This window comes from Dermochelys coriacea, chromosome 4, assembly GCF_009764565.3.
Source record: "Dermochelys coriacea isolate rDerCor1 chromosome 4, rDerCor1.pri.v4, whole genome shotgun sequence".
NCBI classification, from domain to species: Eukaryota; Metazoa; Chordata; order Testudines; family Dermochelyidae; genus Dermochelys; species Dermochelys coriacea.
Genome location: NC_050071.1, coordinates 61,294,548 through 61,321,357, shown reverse-complemented (window position 1 = coordinate 61,321,357; position 26,810 = coordinate 61,294,548). Strand labels below are relative to the sequence as shown.

At 40.6% G+C, this 26,810-nt stretch overlaps 1 protein-coding gene across 2 annotated transcripts in view; it reads right to left on the bottom strand.

Moving 5' to 3' along the window:
- The window catches only part of MND1 (meiotic nuclear divisions 1), a 54,446-nt gene extending 34,751 nt beyond the window's left edge, over positions 1-19,695 (bottom strand). The window contains exons 1-4 of one of the 2 annotated variants that reach the window (XM_043513281.1): positions 19,411-19,695; positions 12,534-12,599; positions 10,915-10,972; positions 8,374-8,522 (exon numbers count right to left, since the gene is read on the bottom strand). In XM_043513281.1, the coding sequence (XP_043369216.1) occupies positions 8,374-8,522; positions 10,915-10,972; positions 12,534-12,599; positions 19,411-19,413 (276 nt within the window). In that variant the 5' untranslated portion in view covers positions 19,414-19,695. The remainder of the gene's footprint in view (positions 1-8,373; positions 8,523-10,914; positions 10,973-12,533; positions 12,600-19,410) is intronic. The other variant, XM_038399547.2, reaches the window with a different exon arrangement.
- Positions 19,696-26,810: the final 7,115 nt, after the last annotated feature.

Sequence of the window (26,810 nt, the reverse complement as noted above, 5' to 3'; positions counted from 1 at the left end):
AAAAAAGCGGGGGGGGGGGGGGGGGGGGGGGGGGAGGACAAGGCCACATTACTTATTGTTGCCACACTACAAATCAAACCTGTTTGAATGACAGCCTTTTGTTGCTTGGGCCATCTCTGGAGTGGAGTGGCTGGGTGCCCGGAGCCTTGCTCCCCCACATTCTTGGGCGTCTGGGTGAGGAGAATATGGAACTTGGCAAGGAGGGAAGGTGGTTATACAATGGATGCAGTGGCGGTCTCTGCTCTTGTTGCCTTTTCTGCAGCTCCACCAGACGCCTGATCATGTCCGTTTGCTCCCCCATTAACCTCAACATCTCCTCCTGCGTGTTCTGATCATGCTCACTGAATGCTTTCCTGGCCTCTGCCATTGAATGCCTCCATGCATTTAGCTGGGCCCTATCAGTGCAGGAGGACTGCATGAGCTTGGAAAAGAGGTCATCGCAAGCGCATTTTTTTCGCCTTCTAATCTGCGATAACCTCAGGGATGGAGTTGATACAGAGTTGATCCCCACCTGCAGGGGGGATAAAAAGGGAGAGTAAAATTTAAGAAGAAGATACATTTCTGAGAACAAAAGGGAGACTCTTTCACAGTGAATCAAGCAAATCACAGCAGACAGTACATGTGTTTTAGGTACAAGCTCAAAATTTTGCCTTTTATATTGAGCGCCTGCTGATATGGGCAACAGAATTCGGTTTCCAGGCAGCCATGGTAAGCCAAAGGGTAAGCAGGGTTGGCTTCTTCCACCTTCATAACATGTGGGAATGGTTTCAAACTGCAGCGCCCTCCTTTCCCATAGCAAGCAATGCTGGTTGGGTTTGCTGTTTAGGAGGGGCTGCGGTTTTGGGTTGGATGTGCAACACCCCCCACTCCCCATCGCATGGCTATTCTCCGGGATGATCCCTTTTAGGCAAGCATAAACAGCCCAGCATGAACAGGGTCCTTTTACAGGGTCCCTTACAAACATTCTCCTATTTCAACCAGGTGATCATGAATGATATCACTCTCCTGAGGCTGATACAGAAAGATAAAGACTGAATGTTGCATGAATGCGACAAAAACCCAGGACCATTTGCTGCCATGCTTTGTGCTGCAATGATTCCAGACTACTTGCTACTGGCTTGGCATGGTAAAGAGTCCTACCGTGGAGGATGAAATAAGGCAGTCCTCCCCAGAAACCTTCTGCAAAGGCTTTCAGAATACCTCCAGAAGAGCTTCGTGAAGATGTCCCTGAAGATTTCCACTCCATCCCCAGATACGTTAACAGACTTTTCCAGTAGTTGTACTGGCCATGAATGCATCCCGATTCTTCGGGGCAAATCAAACATTAAAACACAATTGCTTTTAACCCCTGTAGTGATTACAAATGCACTCACCAGAGGTGCCTTCTCCGCCTTCAGGGTCTGGAAACCTGCCTTGGGAGGATATTTGCTCCAGGGTGATGAAAAGGTCCTGGCTGCCGGGGAGAATGGATTCTCCACTTGCCTGCTGCACATTCTCCCCCTCCTCATCCACAAAATCCTCCTCCGTGTTGCGTGAGACTCCCCCCTTGCAGGTGTCCACGGACAGTGGTGAGGACGTGGTAGGGTCCCCCCTAGAATGGCATGTAGCTCATCATAGAAGTGCCATGTATGGGCTCTGACCCGGAGCGACTGTTTGTCTCCTTTGTCTTGTAGTAGGCTTGCCTGAGCTCCTTAACTTTCACGTGGCACTGCTGTGTGTCCCTGGTGTAGCCTCTCTCCATCATGCCCTGTGCGATTTTGGCAAATATATTAGCATTTCTTCTTTTTGATCGGAGGTCTGCCTGCACAGATTCTTCTTCCATACAGCAATCAGATCCAGCATCTCCCATTTGCTCCATGCTGGAGCTCATTTGCAATTCTGGGACTGCATGGTCACCTGTGCTGCTGAGCTCGCCACGCTGACCAAACAGGAAATGAAATTCAAAAGTTCCCGGGGCTTTTAGTGTGTACCTGGCGAGTGCATCTGAGTTGAAAGTGCTGTCCAGAGCACTCACATTGGAGCACTCTGCGATAGCTCCCGGAGGCCAATACCGTTGAATTACACAACACTGTGTCTGCACTAACCCAAATTCGACCCAGCCAGGTTGATTTTAGCGCTACTCCCCTTGTCGGGGAGGAGTAAAGCAGTCAATTTTAAGAGGCCTTTAAGTTGACGGAACAGAATTGGTTGTGTAGCTGCATCACTTATAAAAAAAAAATCGACCTAACGTGGCTAAATTCAACCTAACCTAGTAGTGTAGACCAGGGCTATGATGCAAAAAGGTAGCAAAAAATTGGAAGACAACAGTTTAATTTTAAACAAAAGCAGTCTCAGCATCTTGCAGACTATTCCAGAGCAGTGAATTATACAGAACTTTATAAACCACACTATTGCCAACATAAGAAAGATAAAGTATATTCATAGCCCTAGTATCACAATAGGACATCTGATAGTGACAGTACAGATAGTTTCGTTACTGGCCCAAACATGTGCCTAATCTGCTCATACTGAAGTTGAGACAAAAGTTTTAATCCATTTAATATGTATAATGTTAATTTTGTATCATTCTAGTCATGTGGTACCAACTTAAATGCCCTATAGAAGTCTAAATATATTACATCAACATTATTACTTTTATCAGCCAAACTTATAATCACATCAAAAAATACCAAGTTAGTTTGACAAGATTTATTTTCCATAAACTTTTGCTGATTGGCATTAATTATATTAGTATCCTTTTAATTATTTATCAACCAAGTCCCATATCAGCTATTCCACTATTTTGCTTTGGATCAATATCAAGTTGACAGATCTATATTTATTCAGGTTGTTCCATTTATTTTTTTTAAAATATTTACACATTAGCTTTCTTCCAGTTCCCTGAACTTCCCCAGTGTTCCAAGACTTACTGAAAACCAACAATGATCTACTGAACTCCTTGGTCAACTCTTAAAATTCTTGCTTGCAAGTTATCTAGACCTGTTGCTGGGAAAAGTTTGGAAGAGAAAATCTTTTTGTCTATTCCCATAAAAAAAAAATTGTTTAGAAAACAGCTGTTCAACTCTGTCAGTAAGCTTTCTCTTGGCAGAGAGATAGAGGTTCCTTTGGTACTACTTATTCTATAGGCTATTGGAAACAAGATTTGTTGCAGAAATATTGTGATTCAAGATGTTTGCCAACTTTATTATTCACACTTCTTGTGGTTCTCAAGAGGGAAGCTGGGTTAGAAAGCAGTGGTAAAATCCTGACCCTACTTAAGTCAATGGGAGTTTTGCCATGGACTTCAACGAGGCCAGGATTCCACCCTGGGTGTTTCGCAGAAAGCCAAGAGCAAGATGGGAAACTAAAAAACAAAAGCACCCAAACAACAGTGAAATCCACAACGAAAAGGGAATTAAAACCAAAAGTTAATTGCCATGTTGCTGATTGCACAACAGGATCACTGCCTAGAATGTATTCACGCTGTTCACTAAGAACTGAGAAAAAAGGATGGGAAAGTGTCTACTAAGTGATCAAATGCATTATGACTTTTGGGGAGGGGGGGGGGGGGGAGAAAGTTTCTTCAAAGAAAATATCCATTTAAAAACAAACAGTGATTTAATCCTGAACTCCTTACGTGATTACTGGAGAAACAAGTTACTCTCAAGGGAGGCCAAAATAAAAGTATTGGAACAGTATTTTCTGCTCTCTGTGGACCTTCTAGTAATTTATAGTTACTGCACTGAATTTGGAAATGCTTTGAAAGAGGAATATTTAAGTCTTGCCTACCACTATCATTTTTCAAGAAATCGCACACTGTTGAAGGTCCACCAGCGATAACAAAGGTAAGAGCACAAGTAAAGAATTCCAGCATTTTTACTACTGTGTCCCAACATCACTTTTGATAATGCAATGGAGTATTCCTGAAAAAACAAACACGTACATAGCCGTAATGAAAGCTGAACCACAACACTGATATAGCCAAGAATAAAGTTTCTTATTTTCTTGGTTCTGAATAGATGAGTCAGACTCCATTGCTGGTGAGCAGCTGAATAATTTGGGTGTGGTTTAGTAAATCCTAAAAGACTGAAACAAGTATTAAATTGCAACAGCAGTTGTTAAACTGACTGCCCCAGTCTTGTCTTCACTAGGATTTCAAAGTGTGTTAGAACATGTTAGCAAACACCTATTCTAAAACTCTAGTGTAGACTTTAACATATGCTAGCTGGTTAGGCAGAAGCACAGGCTTAATTGTTGAGTTACACCAGGGAGGAATTTAGCCCATTGTTTCACATTTACAGACACATCTGTGTCATAACTCACTGTTTGTTTTGACTAATAAAAAGGGTGTGTTATTAGATCATCCTAGTTAACACAGTCTAAAGCTGAAGAAAGAGGTTTAGGCCAGGTCTACAGTACAGACCTATACCCGTGTGAAAAAATCTACACCCCTGAGCTATATAGCAATACCAACCTACCTCACCTGTTTTCCCTTCCACCCCCATGTCTTCCTCCCCCGTAGACAGTGCCATGTTGGCAGAAAAGCATCTCCTACCGACATAGCTACCATCTCTTGGGGAAGCTGATTAACTACACGAACAGGAGAGCTTCTCCCATCCTCATAGGAGTGTCTTCACTATAGGCTATGCTACAGCTGTAGCGCTGTATGTGATGAAAAGCCTTAAGCTCTCCACTTGAAAATTTAGTAGTTATATTCTGCAAGTCTTCACCATTAACACTTCACTGAAGGAGTTCAACCCCATCACACAACTATTTATTCAGGCTCTCTGCAAACAAAGGTCTTATCTACGTTAGGAACACTAGGATACAAAATCAACCATTGACAAAACTCTTAGAGTCCTATCTTCACTACAGCCACATTTGTTACTACCAGCAAAAAATACAAGTTCTAAATACAATTTTCATAGCACTGATGCAGCCACAGAGTACATAGCATCAGTTAAATTCAGCACACTAGAGAAAGGTTCACCCTCTACCACACCGCTAACTATTTTTTTCTCCAATATGAAAGCCTACATTTTTCAGATTCTGAAATGGACGAGGGGAGGGGACAATAAATATTACCATACAAATGGACCTGGACAAGTCAGACAAAAGGGAAACATATCACACTGCACATTGTAGGCTGTATGACTATAATCAAAAGTGTGTGATGTGCTAAAGAAATGGGATGATAACATGTAATGCAGCAAATTGTAAGTTAAGACATGAGAGACTTGCTGACTGGATTTGGAAAGCATTAAGAAAACATATGCAAGTGCTCGTGTAAGGAAGAATATAAACACTTAGATGTAACTAATTGTTTTAAGTCTGTAATCATAGACAGAACATTTCATAATCTAGTAAAAAATAATTGTCCAGAGAGCTGCTGTTATTGAAATGCAAATTTTCTTCAGAAAGGCCTACTTACAGAATAGTGAGGATCCAGAAGGAAACAAGCAAGTCCATTTGTCTTTTCTTACTGAAATACTATACAATTCCCTTCCCCTTCAATAACTCAGAATAATAAGTCCAAGAAACGTAAAGAATGTCTTAGGCCCAGCCTATGCAGTTTTTGGACCAGTATAATTGCATTAGTTAGGAGTGTGATTTTTTTCCTGAAGTAGTTACACCAGTACAACCCCTATTGTGAAAGCAGGTATACTGATATAAAGGGCTCATACCTGTGTAGTTTATTCCCCCTCCCATATGAGACTAGCCATACTGATATAAAGCACCCTTATATTACTATAACTGCATATACACTAGGGTGGCAATATCACTATACCAATAGAGTACAACTAGTGTATGTAGATAAGATCTTAAATATTCAGTGCGATTTTAATGCAGCTACTGCAGGATATTCCAAGGATAATATTCATCAATATGAGAGAGAGAGATAAGATAGGCCAGAGGGCAAAAAAAATTGACTATAGCATATCAATTTCATTGTTCAGATAGCAGGCTATATGTTCTTTTAAATAAATTATACTCAGTCAGACTTGAAATGACATGTCCAAAAACACATTTGCATTCAACCAGGCAGTTGTAATGGTGTGTTTGGGTGAACAAGGCTGGAGTTCTGGCACACACTGATTTGGTTGCTCAGTTGCTTATTTACATTGTGGCAGGTTTTTCAAATGGTCAGTTTGTAGATCTCCCAAGTTGCCTTGTCTCTATCTTATTTGGATGCTCTAATGAGATGATGAATTTTACTGCTTTTGCTAGGAACCCAATTCCAAAATAGGTCAGTGGAGGAGAGTTAAACTGATCTAGTTTTTCAAAGAATTAAAAACCTTGTTAAAATGTCAGACAGGAACCAGCACAGTGTTACTGCCCTGCAGCAAAAATGGATATAATTTCCATCCCCCGCAGACTCTCAACTGGAGACCACGTCTGGAAATGCTGCAAGGTCATCCTGCTGAGCATAGCGGAAGCAGTTCACGTTATAATTTGCACTCATATTGTGCCTTTTATTGGACAATCTCAGATGTCACACAAGGGTGTGAGGCTTTACAAACATTAATGAGGCCGCACAACATACCTGTGATGGAGCTGTTGTTTAAACTCACTATAAAAATTGGTTTCAGAAGTAAGCTGTAGCTCACGAAAGCTTATGCTCTAATAAATTTGTTAGTCTCTAAGGTGCCACAAGTGCTCCTCTACTATAAAAACTGGTGATCTGAGGAACAAAGAGGGTAAGTGACTTGCCCTGCAGGTCAGTGGTGGAACCAGGAACAGATATGAGGGTGTCAGTCATGTTAGCATCTCTTCCAACTCATCCAAAGCACCTGGCTACATAACTGCCAATACATCTGGAACACCCTGCTCCTATTAGTGATGGTCAGGATTGCAGCGCTTCCTCCATGCTGCCTTACAGCACTTTGAAAATCATGCTGGCTTGTGAAAACCAGAGGAATTATGGGATACTAGAAGAGGAATCGTGAGAGTTTGTGAATCTGACCCAAATCTCAGTAGGTTCCAATAGCTACTCTACAATGCATCAAAAGAAAAATCTCAGAATATATAGAGCCTGGCAGCAAAACACTGGAACCAGGGGTGCCTGCCCAGAATGTGGTGGGCCTATTTTAAAAAAAATAAGAGCAGTCTTGTATGGATGCTGAGATTCACAAGGGAAACAGCTTAAACCAGTTTAGATAAAGCCAAGTGGATGAAGAACGATACTGAGAAAACTCTCAAGTAGACAAGGCCGCATCTCATTCCACCTTTAGTTAAATAAGTAACATGCTCTGAAATAAATAAATCCTCCTGGACAGAAAAATGACAAGGGACTAACATCAGTTAGCAATGTAAAGTCAGGGTGAAATGAAGAATTCCAAGAGGAATGCAAAACAACACATCGGGGGGTAGGGGAAATAGCATTTCAGTATGGAAGATAAAACAAAAAGATCTGCAGATTAACACTGAAGATCCACTGCTCAGGCACAAAAGACACCCCTTAGTGCTTAGTTATTTTGGTACCAAAAGAATGCAAGATCTTTGAAACTGAAACACCATCTTTATAGTGAGCAGTCATAGTTTAAAAATAAATCCTTGGAGTCTTTAAAATAAATAAATAAATAAATAAATAAATTCAAAAACCCCAGAAAGCTGCAACAAGAACTGTTAAACCATTCAGGCCTTTTTTTTTTTTTTTTTTTTTTTTTTTTTTTAAAAAAGTGGTTCTCTGAACACCAACGGTAGGGTCTCATTTAGAAAAAGTCTCAGAAAAGAGCAGCAACATTTAATTAAGCCTTGTGAAACTGACATAATCAAAGTTTTATTTGAATATTTTGCAGCAAAGGCAATTAGAACAATTCCATTATCTTCAGATACTGTTGCAAAAAGAATCCCTGAACTGACAAGAAATATTTACCATAGAACCTGGGAGTTATGAACACCTCGTAACTCTGAACAAAACGTTGTGGTTGTTCTTTCCAAAGTTTACAACTGAAAATTGACTTAATACAGCTTTGAAACTTGACTATATAGAAGAAAAATTCTGCTTCCCCCCCCCTCTTTTTTTTAAACTAGTTTACATTTAACAAAGTACTGCGCTTTCTTCTCTCCCCGCACCCCCCCCCCACGCACCCCAGGTAAAAATGTTTTGAATCAAAAGCAAATGGGCCACAATTTTTTTCTGCATCAATGGAACAAAAACAAAAATCTTTTCAACCACGGCAACATTTTTTAAAGCATCTGTGTTCTGGCTCATGAATAGGCTTTTTTTGATAAAACGGTAAAATAGCTGGAAAAAAAAACTATTAGCTGGGCACAATGGACCTGCTGGCAGCATGTCCTGTAACAAGCTGAGATAGATATGGCAAGGATTGTAGGAAAACAGAATGCTAATACCATTCAGATAAACAAGTGCTTTTCGCAACACAAATATACCTGAGTCTCCAGTGCTTCCAATTTACGCTTCCTGGCATGAAGAGCTTTACTTGGAAAAGCCCAAAAATAATTGGAAGTTCCAATCCTATCGGTGTCCACCATACCATCATCAACTAAACTTTGCAGGATCTCCTTTACTGACATTGCAGCTAACAAAGGAAAAAAAAAAGTCACTTTTTCTTCAGTATATGTGTTAACTGGTTATACTTTTAAAATATGATTGCGTAGCAAGTATGTCAATGTAACAGACAATGTACTAGACCTATTTTCATTTTCACTGCAGATTATTTATGTTGCTGTAGTTCTAAGCAAAGCACATAATCCACAAATACATATTTCTGAAAAGCTTATTCCTTTTTCATAGGCTATCTGGAAGACACCAAAAATAAAGATCTTGTGCCACAGCCACTCCATGCAGAGAATCCCTTTGAAGTCAATGGCAATATCATGCATAGGATAGCTTACGATATGTTCCTGGATATTTTCCATTCTGGGTCCTGACTTTTCCCCTAATCTAGACCAGTTTGGAATGTAGCAAGCAATAAAGAAAAATCATCAGAGCAGGTGAGATTAGCAATCCCCTTCCCTAAAGTACTACTTTATAGAGGGAAAACCTTCCTACAAAATGACACTTATGTGTAAAATTGCAGGTCAGGCCTGTAGTGCTTAGTAAAGGTGAGAGGGGACCAAATGGCAGTTTTACAGTTACTTCTGTGGTGGCTGATGCTCTTTTGGTCTCCAAAGCTGCCAAGGATCTAGTTAAATGGGCCATAATCTCACCTAGGATAGGTTCATCTGTGGCTAAATATGCATCCAGAATGCTGTTTGCATGATGCTATTGGTTTGAAGTTCTCCAGGGCCTTAGATTATTTTAAGATTCAAAAACATTTTTAAACAACCTATAAATTTGTGGGAAGAAAGAAAACCAAAGAGGTGGGAGACTGCAGGGCAAAGCTTGACTAAATGAGGCAGTGATCTGCAGGGATCTGTGAAAAGCAGTAGCATGAGACTACGTAATTAAAAGACTGTTGCAACACATACAGACAATAGGGCAAATTAGAAGTTGCTGGGCAACCTTAATTCTAGCATTTCTTAATGTTTAATTTCTTAATTTTGCATGTAATTTTTACTCTTGGTGAAGCTTATCAGCAGTAGAGGTACTGGAGCTCTCTGCCTGCAGACTCAAGAGGACAATACTGCATTAGTTTATATTCAGTTCACATATGGAAGATTATCCTCCGTAATCAAAAGGACCAGAAACATTTAAGTGAATTAATGTTTATTTTTGAAAAGCTTATGCCCCACACTTGCCAGGGAAAGCTTCCCATTCTTCAGAGATTTTTTCAAGCATTGTAAATATAAAACAATTAAGCTAGCAAGTAAACTTCCGTAGACTTGAAATTGTATCATGTCAGCTTCTACATGATTCTACTGGCAAAGTATTCAGTTACAGGTGTACAATAAGGGATTACAAGAGAAAGTGTCTACAACAATATTTTTAAAAATTGTATTTAAAAATTCTGTGAATACAAATGAACTTTCTTTGCTCAATATTTAAGGTTTTTAAGGAATGCAAAACACAGGAACTGCAAGTATGTTGAGAAACCAACTGAAACCCTATCTTGTCTCCATAGAGCTTTTACAAGTGCCTCTATTCTCTGCTGACATTTTTTTTTAAATGTATTTCACCACTAAATATTTTTTGGGTTCTAGCTGAGCTCCCTGCAGCTCTTACAACAAAACTACTTTTTCTTTATCCATTATTGGAGCATGATCATGTCGCAAAGATGTGCTGATCAAGGAGGTGAACATTTGTACACCAGTACTAAAACACAGATCTACAAGAGGAGAAAACATACAAAGAACATAGGAACAGAACTGGAAGTACACAAAACATATAAAGTCATTTTGGTCCTGATCCAAAGCCAATGGAAGTCAAGAGAGAGACTTCTGTTGAATTCCATAGGTTTTCGACCAGACCTTTCCTGCATAGAATAGTCTTGCAGCTTTGTTCGAGAAATACAACAGAGTTTGATTGTGTACACGCGTGGACCAAAATTTTAAGATGTGGGTGACCGAAGTTGGATACCTAAATTCTTAGTTAAGCCCCTAAACATATGGCATGATTCTCAGAGATGGAAGCCGTGGGTGCTCAGCAATGACTTCAGTAGGTGCTCAGCTCTTTTGAGAATCATGCCAGGTATTTACGAAGCTAACTAGGGATACAAGTTCCAGACTTTAGACATCAGCACTTGAAAATTTTGGCCTTAATGCCCAACGTAAGTTACAGCTACAAGTAACATAAGGTTGGGATGTGTGTGCATAAAATGTACAGTTTCTAAAGTTACACTTTGTTAGGCCACCATGACAAACCAGTACCCCTTGCAGCTAGGTATTTTTTCTTTTGTTTAATGTTACTGTTATAAAGATCATAAAGTCAGTGTTATCTGAAAACATGAAAATGCACACAGTATTACTGGTCCACAAAACAATTCTCAATGTCTGAACAAGTTTTAGGGGGGGGAAAGCATTAATACTCACTAATTCCTTTCTCTTTGGGAGCAATCTTCTCCATATCCTTTAATTGGAACACATCTTTCTGTTCAAAACACAAAAGGCACGTCACCTCTGAATGACCGTCTCATTTACGTCATGTCTATGTTCTTTACTAAATTAATCCCAACAAATATACAAGTAGCATATCTAATGTATTTTTTCATTTCTCCAGGAAAAATACTGCATGCTCCTCAAGACAGAGCTAAAGTATTTGAAAATAAAAAGTCATTTTATTTTGTTGTAGGCTTTAATTAATTGCTTTATGCCTAAATATAGACTGCTAGCTCCTCAGGGCAGAGAGCGCTGAGGCCAGATCCTCAGCCCCTAGTCTACCTGCTTTTGCACTGCAGCATCACAATAAATTTATTTTAACAAACAAAATAAATAATATTTCAGTTACATCACAAACACAAAGGCGTCTCTGAGCTGGAGTTCCATTTCTCTTCCCCTTCCACTGCCCTCTTTTGGGTGCATTCTCATCCTTCCCTTTCCTATTTCCCAGTTTTATCCCTCTCCCATACTGTCGAATTTGAACATCCCTAACTACCTCCCTGCCTTCTGTGGCAGGGCAGTGAAACTGATGAGATTTGGAACCTAAGGAACAAAGCAAATACTGAAAATGTCCCAAATTCCTGTTTAATTTTACTTTGCTGCTCCCTCACATATGGGTTGGAGGTTATTAAGATACAAGGTCAGGCAGCTTTGTGCATCCACCTCTGTTACACATGCCAGTCCCTTTACAGGAAAATGTTTGAGAAGTACTACATAGAAGTACATAAAGCACAAGCATGTCAGCAGCAATTACTGATGTTATGAGAAATCTAACTTTGGATTTCCCGACTATTGTACCTGAATTTGAAACCGGTGCACTACATGAAAAATAAACCTTTTTGGTTTTCGACCTAACTGTTAATAACTTATCCACTTCTGATATGGGAATCAATAAAAATTCAGTTGAACTAGTGCCGAACAATTTAACTAAAAGAGCATCCAAAACTCTATTTAGCGCAAGCTCATCTGCACCTCTCATCAACACCTTTGATCAGCAACTGATAGTTTCACAAATGCATGCAAGGCCAATGTGTCCTAGGAAAAATAAAGCTGGCTAAAAATTTATGGAATTGATGGAATCACAAAGGTATTTTCCCCCTATGGTACATTAATAAAGAATAGTAATATAGCGCTTTTCATTTAGTCACTCTCAAAGAACCGTATAAAGGAGATCAGTATCATTATCTGCATATTACACATGGGGAAACTGAGGCACGGAACAGGGAAGTGACTTGCCCAAGGTCATCCAGTAGGACAGTGGCAGAGCCAGGAATTGAACCCAAGACTCCTGAATCACAGTCCAGTGCCCCAGCCAGTCGGCCTCTCTGGCTCCTTATGGGTGCTCCCAATGGCTAGGAGGAGGAGGGATAGCTCAGTGGTTTGAGCATTAGCCTGCTAAACCTAGGGTTGTGAGTTCAAAGGGGGCCATTTAGGGATCTGGGGCAAAACTTGGGGATTGGTCCTGCTTTGAGCAGGGGGTTGGACTAGATGACCTCCTGAGGTCCCTTCCAACCCTGATATTCTATGAAATATACAAAAATTAAAACACTTACTGTTTCAAAAAATATTTCCATCATACGAGTTCTCTTCTCTTCAACACTCAGTCCCCTTTTCTTGGACTACAATAGAACATGTATTTAGTACTTATAATTAACATTTCATTCAGAATTCACATCTATTTACTCTAGGAGAACCATTTCCTTGACATCTCCCTTAATACTGTACTATACCACAATACTCCCTAAAACAGGACTTCTTCACAAAGGAAAACCATGCCAGGCTAATCCATTCAAAATATATCAATTGTTTCAAAGATATTAAGTTTGCTACTGATATGTTGTATAATCTAGTTCATCCCCTACCTCACTGCAAGGTAGTTTTCAATGTGTTTCATTGCATCCCTATAGTTCCTTGTCTGTCTTGCCTTACTAACTCTAGAAATGGCAATTCCAGTCTCTCTTGGTAGCTGGTACCAATTCCCAATTGCCCTTAAAAAGTAGAAATAGTTATTTCTACTATTTAGTCTATAGCGTGAGACTTCTGCTTTTTGTCTGACTCATTTACTTCTGTGAATACTGTTCTTTGGCTATGTCATTTTAACAAGAAGGAATGTCAAATCTAGACCATTTAAAAGTATACGTTAGAGTAGTTTTCAGATACTGTATCTGCCTTCAAATCATCTTTCCAATGTTGTGGATTAACAATCACATTATCTTTATTAAAAACATAAGAACAGCCATACTGGATCAGACCAAAGGTCCATCTAGCCCAGTATCCTGTCTTCCAACTGTGGCTAATGCCAGTGCCCCAGAGGGAATGAACAGAACAAGTAATCCTTAAGGGATCCATCCTGTCACCCATTCCCAGCTTCTGGCAAACAGCAATTAGGAACACCATCCCTGCTGATCCTGGCTAATAGCCACTGATGGACCTATCCTCCATGAATTTATCTAGTTCTTTTTTAATCCTGTTATAGTCTTGGCCTTCACAACATCCTCAAGCAAGGAGTTCCACAAGTTGACTGTGCACTGTGTGGAAAAATGCTTCCTTTTGTTTGTTTTAAACCTGCTGCCTATAAATTTCATTTGGTGACCCCTAGTTCTTGTGTTATAAGCAGTAAATAACACTTCCTTATTTATTTTCTCCACACCAGTCATGATCTTATAGACCTCTATCATATCTCCCATTATTCATCTCTTTTCCAAGCTGAAAAGTCCAAGTCTTATTAATCTCTCCTCATATGGAAGCCGTTCCATACCCCAATCATTTTTGTTGCCCTTTTCTCAACCTTTTCCAATTCCAATACACCTTTTTTGAGATGGGGTGACCACATCCGCACGCAGTGTTCAAGATGTTGGTGTACTATGGATTTATACAGAAACAATATGATATTTTCTGTCTTATTATTATCTATCCCCTTCTTAATGATTCCCAACATTTCTGTTCGCCTTTTTGACTGCCACTGCACATTGAGTGGATGTTTTCAGAGAACTAGCCACAAGGACTCCAAGATTTCTTTCTTGAGTGGTAACAGCTAATTTAGACCCCATCATTTTACATGTAGAGTTGGGGTTATGTTTTCCAATGTGCATTACTTTGCATTTATCAGCTTTGAATTTCATCTGCATTTTGTTGCCTATTCACCCAGTTTTGTAAGGTCCCTTTGCAACTCTTCACAGTCTGCTTTGGACTTAACTATCTTGAGTAGTTTTGTATCATTTGAAAATGTTGCCACCTCACTGTTTACCCCTTTTTCCAGATTATTTATGAATATACTGAGTAGTACTTGTCCCAGTACAGACCCCGGGGGGACACCACTATTTACTTCTCTACATTCTGAAAACTGACCATTCATTCCTACCCTTTGTTTCCTATCTTTTAACCAATCAATCCATGAGAGAACCTTCCCCCTTATCCCAGGACAGCTTACTTTGCTTAAGAGCCTTTGGTGAAGGACCTTGTCAAAGGTTTTCTGAAACTCTAAGTATACTATATTCACTGGATCACCCTTATCCACATGTTTGTTAACCCCCTCAAAGAATTGTAGTAGATTGGTGAAGAATGATTTCCCTTTACAAAACCACGTTGGCTCTTTCCCAACAAATTATGTTCATCTGTGTGTCTGACAATTTTGTTCTTTACGATAGTTTCAACCAATTTGTCCAGTACTGAAGTTAGGCTTACTGGCCTGCAATTGCCAGGATCACCTCTGGAGCCCCTTTTAAAAATTGGCATCACACTAGCTATCCTCTAGTCATTTGGTACAGAAGTTGATTTAAATGATAGGTTATATATCACAGAAGTTCTGCAATTTCACATTTGAGTTCCTTCAGAACTCTTGGGTGAATACCATCTGGTCCTGGTGATTTATTACTGTTTAATTTATCAATTTGTCCCAAACCTCCTCTTATGACACCTCAATCTGGGACAGTTTCTCAGATCTATGTTATTTGTCACCTAGAAAGAATGGCTCAGGTTTGGTAATCACCCCTATATCCTCAGCCATGAAAATTGATGCAAAGTATTCATTTAGTTTCTCTGCAATGACCTTATCACCCTTGAGTGCTCCTTTAGCATCTCAGTCATCCAGTGGCCCTTGGTTGTGTAGCAGGATTACTGCTTCTGATGTTCTTAAAAAAAACCTGCTATTACTTTTTGAATCTTTGGCTAGTTGTTTTTCAGATTCTTTTTTGGCCTTCCTAATTATACTTTTATACTTCATTTACTCGAGTTTATTCTCCCTTCTCTTTTCCTCACTAGGATTTAACTTCCACTTTTTAAAGGATGCCCTTTTGCCTCTCATTGCTTCTTTTACTTTGTTGTTTAGCCACGGTGGCACTTTTTTGGTTCTCTGTTTTTTAATTTGGGGTATACATTTAAGTTGAGCCTCTATTATGGTGTCTTTAAAAAGTTTCCATGCAGCTTGCAGGGATTTTGGCACTGTGCCTTTTAATTTCTGTTTAACTAACTTCCTCATTTTTGTGTAGTCCCCTTTCTGAAATTAAATGCTACTGTGGTGGGCTGCTGTGGTTTTCCCCACCACAGGGATGTTAAATTTAATTATATTATAATCACTATTACCAAGAGGTTCAGCTATATTCACCTCTTGGAACAGATCCTGTGCTCCATTTTTCAAATATTTTTCTTTTCATCATGCTGTGTCAAACAATTATCAGGGAAACTAATTGAATATACAGGGAAACACTGGAACGGATTATATACAAAGTGTTGTATAATACAGAAAAGTAAAACTGAAAAGTATTTTCTTCTCCAATCTCTGTCAACTATATTGAGTGTTCATAGATACTAAGGTCAGAAGGGACCATTATGATCATCTAGTCTGACCTCCTGCACAGTGCAGGCCACAGAATCTCACCCACCCACTCCTGTGATAAACCTCTCACCTATGTCTGAGCTACTGAAGTCCTCAAATCGTGGTTTAAAGACTTCAAGGAGCAGAGAATCCTCCACCAAGTGACCCGTACCCCATGCTACAGAGGAAGGCGAAAAACCTTCAGGGCCTCTTCCAATCTGCCCTGGAGGAAAATTCCTTCCCGACCCCAAATACTGCAATCAGCTAAACCCTGAGCATATGGGCAAGATTCACCAGCTAGATACCCAGGAAAGAATTTTCTGTAGTAACTCAGATCCCACCCCATCTAACATCCCATCACAGGCCATTGGGCCTATTTACCATGAATATTTAAGATCAATTAATTACCAAAATCATGTTATCCCATCAAGTGTTACTTGTAACAACAGGATATAAAATATTTCTAAACAGAAATGTGAACTTTTTAAGTTGATAGTGTCTCTTTAAAGCCCATAAGAAGAAAGTGGTAGCTCATCACATTATGTACTGGAAAAATATGCTGCATAATCTTCATATATTAAAAAGAATCCTTAAAAACACTCATCAGTGGGAAAGTGAATTTGGGGAGTTCCTAGAAAAGGTAGGTAGCGTTCAGGGACACATAGAACTTTGAAAGGGGAGGATCATGTCTTGCCTCTGCTATTCATAGCATATCAAAGCTGCAGTAGATTGAAAGTGGTGGAACTCTTGTTAGTTTCACAGCTTTTTCACTTTGAAACAGGTTATATGCAAGAGCAACAAATGTTTGCATTTATCATCTGTGGTCATGGATAAGGGCCAGATTGCTTTGGATTTTTTTTAAATTATATTTCTTCCAAAATTAAAATTTTGGAACATAGTTTATTCAGCAGTCACTTATGCATAAATTTAAAACAATTAATTCACTGTGATAAAGTTTATTTGACTAAAGCCTTGTTAAATTTTGTATTTTTTTTTTTTTTTTTACATAAACTCTTCCCATGTGATTTATTCAACTCTGCCACATACCTATATTGGTGACATCACAACTAGTTATTATGAAAGAGATTCTGATGTTACAAACACTTGTATATGGCACTGCTGTATAAATAAGAACAGCAGATTGACTAGAAGTTAATAAGGCTTCTATTTTTCCCCAAATATCTTCGTAATCAGCAACGATGGGAACAAAAATACATAAATACAACATGACATTTTAAATAATGTTTTGATAGCATGCAGTATTAAGTTTACTCAAGTTTACTTAAGTGTGGAAGTCATTCTTGATGTTCATGGGGATGTGTGGATAGTATAACCACAATCAAGCTATTATAAGTTCTGTTCACACCTGGATATATGGGAAACTGTCCATGTAAATCCCACAAAACCCTTTTGTGTTCCAATTTTGGCTATGCTACTCATCACTCGGCCTAATGGATCAGTGTTCATGTTGCACTCCTCACCAGTACCCATCCCAAAGCCAGGTAAGCTATTGATCCAACCAGCAGACCAAATTCAGTGATGAATCCTGGTCACGCGCCATCTGAGGAACACTGCACATACGCTAAGAAGACTGGGCCTAGTACAAGTTATTTTTACATGACTTGTTATAACAGTGGTGGCCTCCAGCTAAAATTAGTTTGGTCCACATGCAACTAACGGGGAGAAGAAACATAAAACAGATGCAACTTTAAAAGATTTTATTGGAAATATGGAGCTAATCAATATTGCATTGACCAGTGCTACAGAAACATAAATTAAATTAGAATTTATATGGGAAAAATCCTGACATTTAAATTCTTGAATTCACTTTTTAGACAGAGAAGGATTAAAATTAACTATATGAAGCTGTTATACAAAAATACTACCATCCATTTTCAATAGAAGATGGTATGAGAAAAATTACTGGGAAAACTTTACCCACCTCTGCCTCATCTCAAGTGGCAGAGAAGAGAGAGATGAAAAGCAACATGAAGGAGACCAATCATATGCAGAGAAACAAAGGCCTTACCAGAACACATTATTAACAGTAAAACTATCAGATCACTATCACTTTTCATCAACAGGTCTCAAAGCACTTCATAACCTTTAATATATTTATCTTCACAAACCTCTGTGAAATAAGGAAATACTTTTATCCCTATTTTACAGCTGGAACTGAGGCACAGAAAAGCTAAGAAACATGCCCAAGGTCACAGAGGAAGTCTTGTGCTGAGCAAGGAGATGTACTAAAGTCTCCCAAGACTAGGCTAGTTCTCTAATCACTGGTCCACTCCTCCTCTCGTTGGGTAATGACGCCAGCATCCAATAACCTATATCTGATACTTCAAAGACAATCAGAAAAGCACTATAATGCACCTACCCAGCTTTGCAAGGTTCAACTCTCAAAGCCTCCAAGATCCTCTCATGATTCAAGTTCAGTTCTCTCCACATTTCTAGCCTGCCTACATCTCTGCTCTTTTCTCCTCCTAAAACCAGTTCTTGCTCCCTACAATCAATCCAACTGTTTTTCTATACCACTTCCTTTGTCATAACCCCAATCGCAGCTGCAACTCCAAGGAAGTGGCAGCTGGTTTCATTATGGAGAATATCCCCTTCCCTAACAGGACCTCTGAATTATTTTAAGCCTCTTTTAAAGTCTACGTTGAAAGCTTGTGATGTCATTAGTAAAGTTTGGAATTTTGAGCCAAATTCCAAGCAAAGGAACATAAGGATTTGCCATACTGACTAATCCGTCCATTGACGCCAGTATCCTGTCTTTGGCAGGGGAGGGTACCAAATGCAGGTACAAAAAACCCAGTAATGGACAATCATGGGATAATCTGCCCATGGTGGATGTTTCTTCCTAACCTCTGGAAAGTGGTGGCTATTTCATGCCCTCCATAATATAACCAGGGACACTCCTTATCCCTATAAATGTGGAGCCCCTCCCCCCCCTTTTTTTTTAAATCTTGTTAAGCTACTGGCCTCAATGAGATTTTGTGGTAGCGAGTTCCACAACTTCATTACACCCCATGAAATCAACCCCATTAAAAGTCAACATTTTTTAATGGGTGAAATCAGTGGGGTTATACAGGATTGAACTCGCTTCAAAATTGGGGCAGTCCGCATTGTCTCCTCCAGGACAAGGCCTGGTGTTTAGGTATTGGCCAATACACTACACTTGTAGCGACTTGGCTCTTGTCTGAACCCCCCCCCGGCCCCCTTTAGAGCCGACATAAAAGGACTCAAGAAGCTGGCCTGGGGCCCCTACGAGCGAGCGGGGGGCTGCATGCGCCGCACGCGGCCGGTACGGGGCCAGCGCTGTGGGGCCACGGCTCGGGCCCCGGGCACCTGCAGAGGGGCCGCGCCGGGCGGCCACGGCCGAGGGGCCCAGCAGGATCGGCGGGGCGTTTCTAGCAAAGCCCAGCACGGACAGGCGGCTACGGGCACCCCCCCTTCTGTCCACGGCCCGGGGCGGGCCGGGCCCCCCGCTCATCCCAGCGGCCCGCCCAGGCCACAAGCCGAGCAGCGCCTCGGACAGACGCGGCAGCGGCTGGCTCCGGGGAGGGCCCTGGAGCTCGGTTCCCGCGGGGGGAGCCGGACCGGACGCCGCTTACCATGTTGCCTCCTTCCCGCTGGAGCCGGGAGGCCGGCCCGGGCTGGCGGCGACGGCGCTGAGGGCCCGGCCAGGCGCCGAAATTTGATTTCCGCGCCGCCGCCGCCGCCGGGAGGCAAAGGGCAGCGGCGGTGGGGGGTGGCTCCGCTTTCGCAGCTTACAGCGCCGCCTGGCGCCTCCAGAGCGGGGCCTCGCCTCGCCTGCGTCTGCGTCTTCCGGCCTTGTTTAACCTGCCCCCTCGTCTCTCCCGGCCCCTGCCTAGGCTCCCGCGTGCGGCCCCGCCGCCAGCTTCTTGCACATCCCAATTTAACATGGCCATCACGCGAAAGCTGCCAGAATTCATTTGCCTGACTCATCTCCCTGCTTGATCTCCCGCTGTAGTCTCCAAAAATTAGGCAGATCCTGCCTCCCCCCCGCCCCGAGGGTGCCTCTGTTTTTCATAGCCAAGCAGGCGAAAGTGCCTACAGTAACACCTTTTATGAACAGGTTTCAGAGTAGCAGCCGTGTTAGTCTGTATTCGCAAAAACAAAAGGAGGACTTGGGGCACCTTAGAGACTAACACATTCATTTGAGCATACGCTTTCGGGAGCGACAGCTCACTTATCCGACCAAGTGAGCTGTCGCTCACGAAAGCGTATGCTCAAATAAATGTGTTAGTCTCTAAGGTACTTTTTATTAAAGCTGAGGTTGAAATTGTCTAACGCACAGGTTAAGGGAAGAGTGCCTACACATCTGGGTATAATGCTTACATGATCCAAAAGTACAATGTTTGGTTTAAAAGTCATAAAATATATACATAATCTGCAAACCCAAAATTAAGGTTAAATTTAACAGCACAATTAAAATAGGAGCATCCAAATATTCAGATACATTACTCATAAAAATTTATACTCAGAGTACCTTGTGGAAAGCAAATAGAGCAATAGTGACAGATTGTCCCTCAGTAATAGAGAATTTAGGGTAGGGTGTCCCTCAGTAAATACATGATCGTTCTGTCCAGGAGCAGCTAAATTCCCCCCTCTGTTTGCATCAATTTTTACTTCATCGTTTGTATAACAGCTTTTTATTGAAGTCGCATCCATTGATCTGATACAACTCAAGCTAATAAGCAAAATTCAAATTTAAGACAATAATAAACTAGATGTTCCAGCTGACTCACCCACAGAGAAATGTTCTAAGGATTTTGGAGTTTGATTCCTTGTAAGTCAAAGAACAGCCAATTCCAGGATTCTTAAATATTTCTCAAAAGCATATGCATTTTTTAAATTTCTTTTAGAAGAGGAGATTTTATTAACAGATCTAGTTGCTGCATTTGAATAGAAATATAATTTCTATTTTTAACTAGCAATGTATCAGTTTCTAAATAAAGAAATGACTAAGAGGGGATATAATAGAGGTCTATAAAATCATGACTGGTGTGGCGAAAGTAAATAAGGAAGTGTTATTTACTCCTTCTCATAACACAACAACTAGAGGCCACCAAATGAAATTAATAGGCAGCAGGCTTAAAACAAACAAAAGGAAGTATTTTTTCACACAACACACAGTCAACCTGTGGAACTCCTTGCCAGAGGATGTAATGAAGGCCAAGACTATAACAGGGTTCAAAGAAGAACTAGATAAATTCAATGGCTATTAGCCAGGATGGGCAGGGATGGTGGCCCTAGCCTCTGTTTGCCAGAAGCTGGGAATGGATGACGGGATGGATCACTTGATGATTACCTGTCTGTTCATTCACTCTAGGGCACCTGGCATTGCCACTTTCGGAAGAGAGGGTGCTGGGCTAGATGGACCTTTGGTTTGACCCAGTATGGCCATTCTTGTGTTCTTATGTAAATTTTAAATCCACTCAGCTAAAAAACAAATCTGAAAAATACACTTATCCCTAATCCTTTCCTGGTGTAATAGTGGTTCTTCCTTGGAACCTTCAAGTAATACCCCATATCTTTTACCCAAATTGGCCCAGTGGCAGTCTTGTTTTTCCATACTGTAAATTGCTGAGACATGAAATATAGGTTATAGAATATATTATTAATGCTCTAGAAATTCATCCAACCTTACATAAAGTTTCTTGCACTCTTATTTTTCTTGTGTATCTCATTTCATTGTTTTGCCCAGTGTTTGCACCTTGACAGGTTATCATCACATATAGTGAGGCTCTCCCTAGGACTTTCAGATACTCCCAGTTCCTTCTGGGAACTTCTGTTTGTTTTTGTTTGTTTTTTTGGTTTTTTTTTTCCACCAAATGCATCCGATGAAGTGAGCCGTAGCTCACGAAAGCTTATGCTCTAATAAATTTGTTAGTCTCTAAGGTGCCACAAGTACTCCTTTTCTTTTTCCAGTTCCATCTGGCTCAGATGAGAGAGACCAGGAGCAGAAAATGAGTATGAATTCCCTCTCCAACAGAATCAGTCTGGTTTTCTATTTTTTTTTCTTATCCCCACAATGAGACCTGTTAACCCTCCTTCCACCCCAACCCCGCTATGAAGACCCAGTAACCTTCTGTCTCTGTGCCTTGCCTTGGGCCATCCCCCACAAATCATTTTTCCTTCATACCTCCTCCCACAGTTTCTTCCCTCCCCCCCCACTCCCTGACACAGTGGCCTACACTATCCCAACTGAGCCTTATTCGTGCTCACTTCATACCCCATAACTAAATGGAGCTTTCCTCCTTTGTTTACCACTCTAAAGCCAAACGGGAAACACAGCAGCTGAAGCAGGAATGAGGAGCTGCTGCTTTATAGAGGTACCATGAAGTACTAAGCATCAAGTGTGAGTAGCACAGTGGGTGACTAAACTAGGGAAGGCATTGGCAATTGGGGAAGAGGGAGGGCATTGGAAGTAAGTTATGTCAAAGGGGCACCCACTTTAAAGCTGTGCTTGGGGCCACATCCATAAATCATGCTGTTGAGTTCTTTATTTAACCACACAGTAGAAAGTGGCAGACCAAGCTTCCACATATTGCCCAATTACATACAGTAGTTCTGGCCTGCAGGGACTCCGGAACATGAGGCTTTCAAATATCCAGGATAGCACCCCCATTATAGCAACAACAAGAAAAAGCCATAGGAGCTTTAAACTACTGTACTAAACTTTGGTTTTATGTCATTTAACACAGTGATTCTCAAGCTTTCCAGTTTACTGTAACCCTTTGAGAAGTCTGATTTGTCTTGTGTACCCAAAGTTTCACCTCACTTAAAAACTCAGGCTTCAGCTTCAACTCTGTGTGGCCAGGCTTTCTGCCCTGGGCCCCAGCAAATCTAACTCTGGCCTGGTGACCCCGTTAAAATGAACTCGCCCACACTTTGAAAACCACCGATATAGCATATAGAACCATGTAAACAAATCATTGTCTGTAAAAATTTTAGTTAGTCCTGACTTCACTATTGCTTTTGATGCAGCCTGTTGTAAAACTAGGCAAATATCTAAATGAGTTGATGTACTCTCTGGAAGACCTCGGTATACTCCCAGGAATATACATACCCCTGCTTGAGAACCACTGATCTAACAGAATAAACATCTAACATCACAATGCCTGTTAACCCTATTCTGGTGCATTGGCTCAATATCGGCTTGTAAAAAGCACCGCATGTGTCACAACCCAGTCCACTAATACTCTTAGAAATGTTACAAGATCACATTATTGGTGGCATGGCTGCAGGGTTAGAAACTTTTTCTGGCTACTTTCTCTGGAGTAAACCTACTTTATCCCCAACCAAGTTTGCTGGCCTGATCCCTGGCAGCCATAGGCCCCTTCATGGACAAATCATTAGATCAGTTTCATCTTGTAATGAAAAGTTCTATTAACACATCCCAATTTGTCAATGCCAGATTAAAACTAAATTAGAAGAGCACTGAGTAGGGAGTAGTGGATCCAAGCAGAGTGAAAATGCACAACAGAACTTCAGACATGGACAAGTGATTATCATTTCTCACAACTGGTTGAGTTAGCACAATTGCTTCTTTTACACTTCAGGTAACAGCCTGTAGCTTTGGAGCTGACAAGACCATTTGAATTTTTGAAGCCTGTAAGTATGTGATTAGCTGATAAGGCTACTATTAAGTGTACAATTATTATCATTACACTATTATTGTCAGACAAGTTAAATGATGCACAGTAACATTATTATAGAGGGAGCTGATCGGCAGCCTTCACGAAACGAATAGCTAACAATTTCCATTATAAGCCTTGAGTTGCCTAGAACTTTCCCAAATTTTAACTAATTGGGCTGGAATTTTCCATGTCCAAGGCTGAATTTTTTTGTTTTTGTTTTTGTTTTGTTTTTAAGTTTAGCCAAAAATGGTTCAGCTGTTTCCTAGAACAAGATTAGAGAAAAATGTTTTGTCCACTTTAAATTCTTACAACTATTTCGTGAAGATACTCCAGGGCCTTCATGCTTTTGAGCAAGATCTTGAAATTTGGAGGGGGAAATATAGTATCTGTCCCTGTCAAAATCCACCAAAATTTGACCAAGTTCTGAACCTCTGAAAAATCTGTTCACATACGCTCAGTAGAGATTTGTTAGATGATGGCAGATTGTCTGAAGATTCTATCAGTAGGATGACTAAATAGCAACTGTGAAAACAGGACAAGGGGTGGAGGGTAATAGGTGCCTATATAAGAAAAAGTCCCCAAAAATGGGGCTGTCCCTTTAAAAACAGGACATCTGGTCACCCTATCTATCAGTCTTTAGTATGTTCCAGTCTCCAACTGAGCAGCCCTTTCTTTGTAAAAAGAAAAGGAGTACTTGTGGCACCTTGAAACTAACAAATGTATTAGAGCATAAGCTTTCGTGAGCTACAGCTTACTTCATCGGATGCATACCCTTTTCTTTTCATGGATACAGACTAACACGGCTGCTACTCTGAAACCTTTCTTTGTAATTATTCTTCCCAGCTGCTGAGAGTTGCTATTGTGTCAGGCACAGGAACTGAGAGCAGGGAGATTGTCTTTCCTATGCTCTCAGCCTCTTCCTGCTGGTGCCCAGGCAGCCTAGAGGAGAACAGTTTGGACTTGGAGGCAGAGGGTGTGCAGAATCAGGCTTTGGGGCAGGGATAGGGGAATGTGAGACAGAGAGAGATTGCACAGGCATATGCTAGGGACCAGAAGAAGAAAAGGATAGGGGATGGGGAAAGAAGGATATGTAACTACTAGAGTACACTTTCCTCCAGAACCTGAAATTCTTTTTCTGCTGTCAGAGGACAGCTGTGAAACCTACTAGCAAAGTGTGTCTTATATTTCTCAGTAGTGGTTGGTCCACACATTACCCCATTTACTCTATTAGCTCAAGCGATGTGGATTTAAATGCAACAACCTTGCTGATGAGCTACATTGGGGGATAATATACATGACAATTTGTTTTATCAGGTTTTTTTTAAACCTAGGAAATTACATACAAAACTACATTAAAAGAACATAAAGGTTGCAAAGTCAAACACTCAAAAGTTAGGAAATACAGAATTAAGGTTGCATTATGATTTAGGTATGCACTACGGTATGGGTTATGATACAGTCTTTAATTACATAATCACATACAGCACCGTCCATCCTGTGCACTGACTGAGGAAGGCATGTGGAAAAGAGTACAGTATGTGATCATGTAGTTAAATATCATAATGCACGGTCACAGGAGAGTCGAGTTAAGGTTGCATAGGCAATCTTGATTATAAGTTCCTTGAGGCAGGGACAGTCTTTTTGTATATTGCCTTACATGGTGGAGTCCTACTCCACAACCAGAGTTCCTATGTGCTACTGTAATACAAATAATAAATAATCGTAATTCTGGCAGTTCTGATCTTTTAAGTGCTCTGCTTTGCAACTTTGTTAAAAACAGTTTTTGTATGTTAAAGATTTTTTTCATAAAGTGTTTGGTAAAAGTTCCCCTATAGGAGAAATTCCAGACACAGAATAAACCAATAGTTATAGAATTTAAAAGTATTCAGTTTAGTGGAGTAGGGAGGCATTTGGTCTTCATGGAAAGACTAATCAGAGTATTGGAAAAAGTTGCCCATGTTTGCAGAAGACTAATGGAGGTGGAACAGTTAATATGGAATAATAATGTACCAGCACTAAACAATTTATTATAATGAATAGCTAAGTAAAGATACTGAAGGACACTGACATTGTCATTTAGGCAAATATTTCATTAAGCACTTGTGTTAATTTTTGCACTAGCATTTCTAAATAAGAATGTTCAAAGAAACTGGAGAGTTGTTCAAACCACAACAGAATTCAGAATTCTTGACTAAATTCTTCCCTTCCCTTCCCACCCCACCCCCCCATCCCCAACAGTTGTGTGTTCTCTCCTCTTTTCCTTTTCATGTTCTCTCTCTTCCTCCTCCATAGGAGTAGCAAGTGCTCAGCATCTCTGAAATTCTGGCCAATACTGCTTGGCTTCATTGTGTTCTGTTCTAGCTGGCAGCCAAATAGAATGGATTGTGTACTGCTAAAGTTCAAAACAGATAGAGTGCTCTGGCAAGTTCAGTACTCTGCTGTCCTTCACAGCCATATATTAATGTGAGGCTTGATGAATGAAAACAAAGCCTTACAGATCTATTACACTAGTTAATTTTGCCTTAGGAAAAAAAAATTGGAGGCCCTGAAATATGGCTGCTGACACATTGTGAGATGTGCAGTAAAGAAAGGGGAAAGGATGCCTACTTAGGGCTGGCCAAAGACAAGAGAAACAGGGTAACTGCTTCTGTCCTTTGAGGTGTGCTGCACTTTTGATTGTCCTGCTATCAATCACTAGACCTGACTCCCCATAAGCCTGTGCAAACCTGCTGTCTCAGAGCCATCCCTGCTGCACTGAAAGAACCCATGCTACTTGTTAAGTGAGTTGTTGGGCCAAACTGACTTTTCACAGGATTCAGTTTTTGGCGATTTCACCAGAGACTAAGAAGGAATCCCAGGTATCATCAAAAGAGAAAGATAACACAGGCCAATAAGATGTAAGCATAGGGAGGGAGTCTCATTGGACCGCTTCCTTATGCCAACCCTGTGCCTTTCTAATACCGTGTTATTTTTCTAAAATGTTGGGTGAAGTAGACAGAATCAGTGTTAACAGAGTATACAGAACAAGTGGTAGTATGGATCTTAAAAGACTATAGCATAGCTGAACAGATACCTCCTTTCAATGACTTAAAGGAAGAAAGCCTACAATTCTTAATCATATTCCTGCTAATCAATAAAAACACTCAAAAACAGAGGACAAGAGGAAAAAAAATCGTCTTCTTCCTTTGTGTGTATGTGATAAGGGCCAAACACATACGAAACAGTTTTCGCCTAATAACCTGGGGCAAGAGGTTCTCCTTTTGAAAGAATTGCCCCTTTCTCAGTGCAGTGTGGATATCTATGAGAACAATGAATATGATACTGACAAATAAGTCCAACTCTGAAAA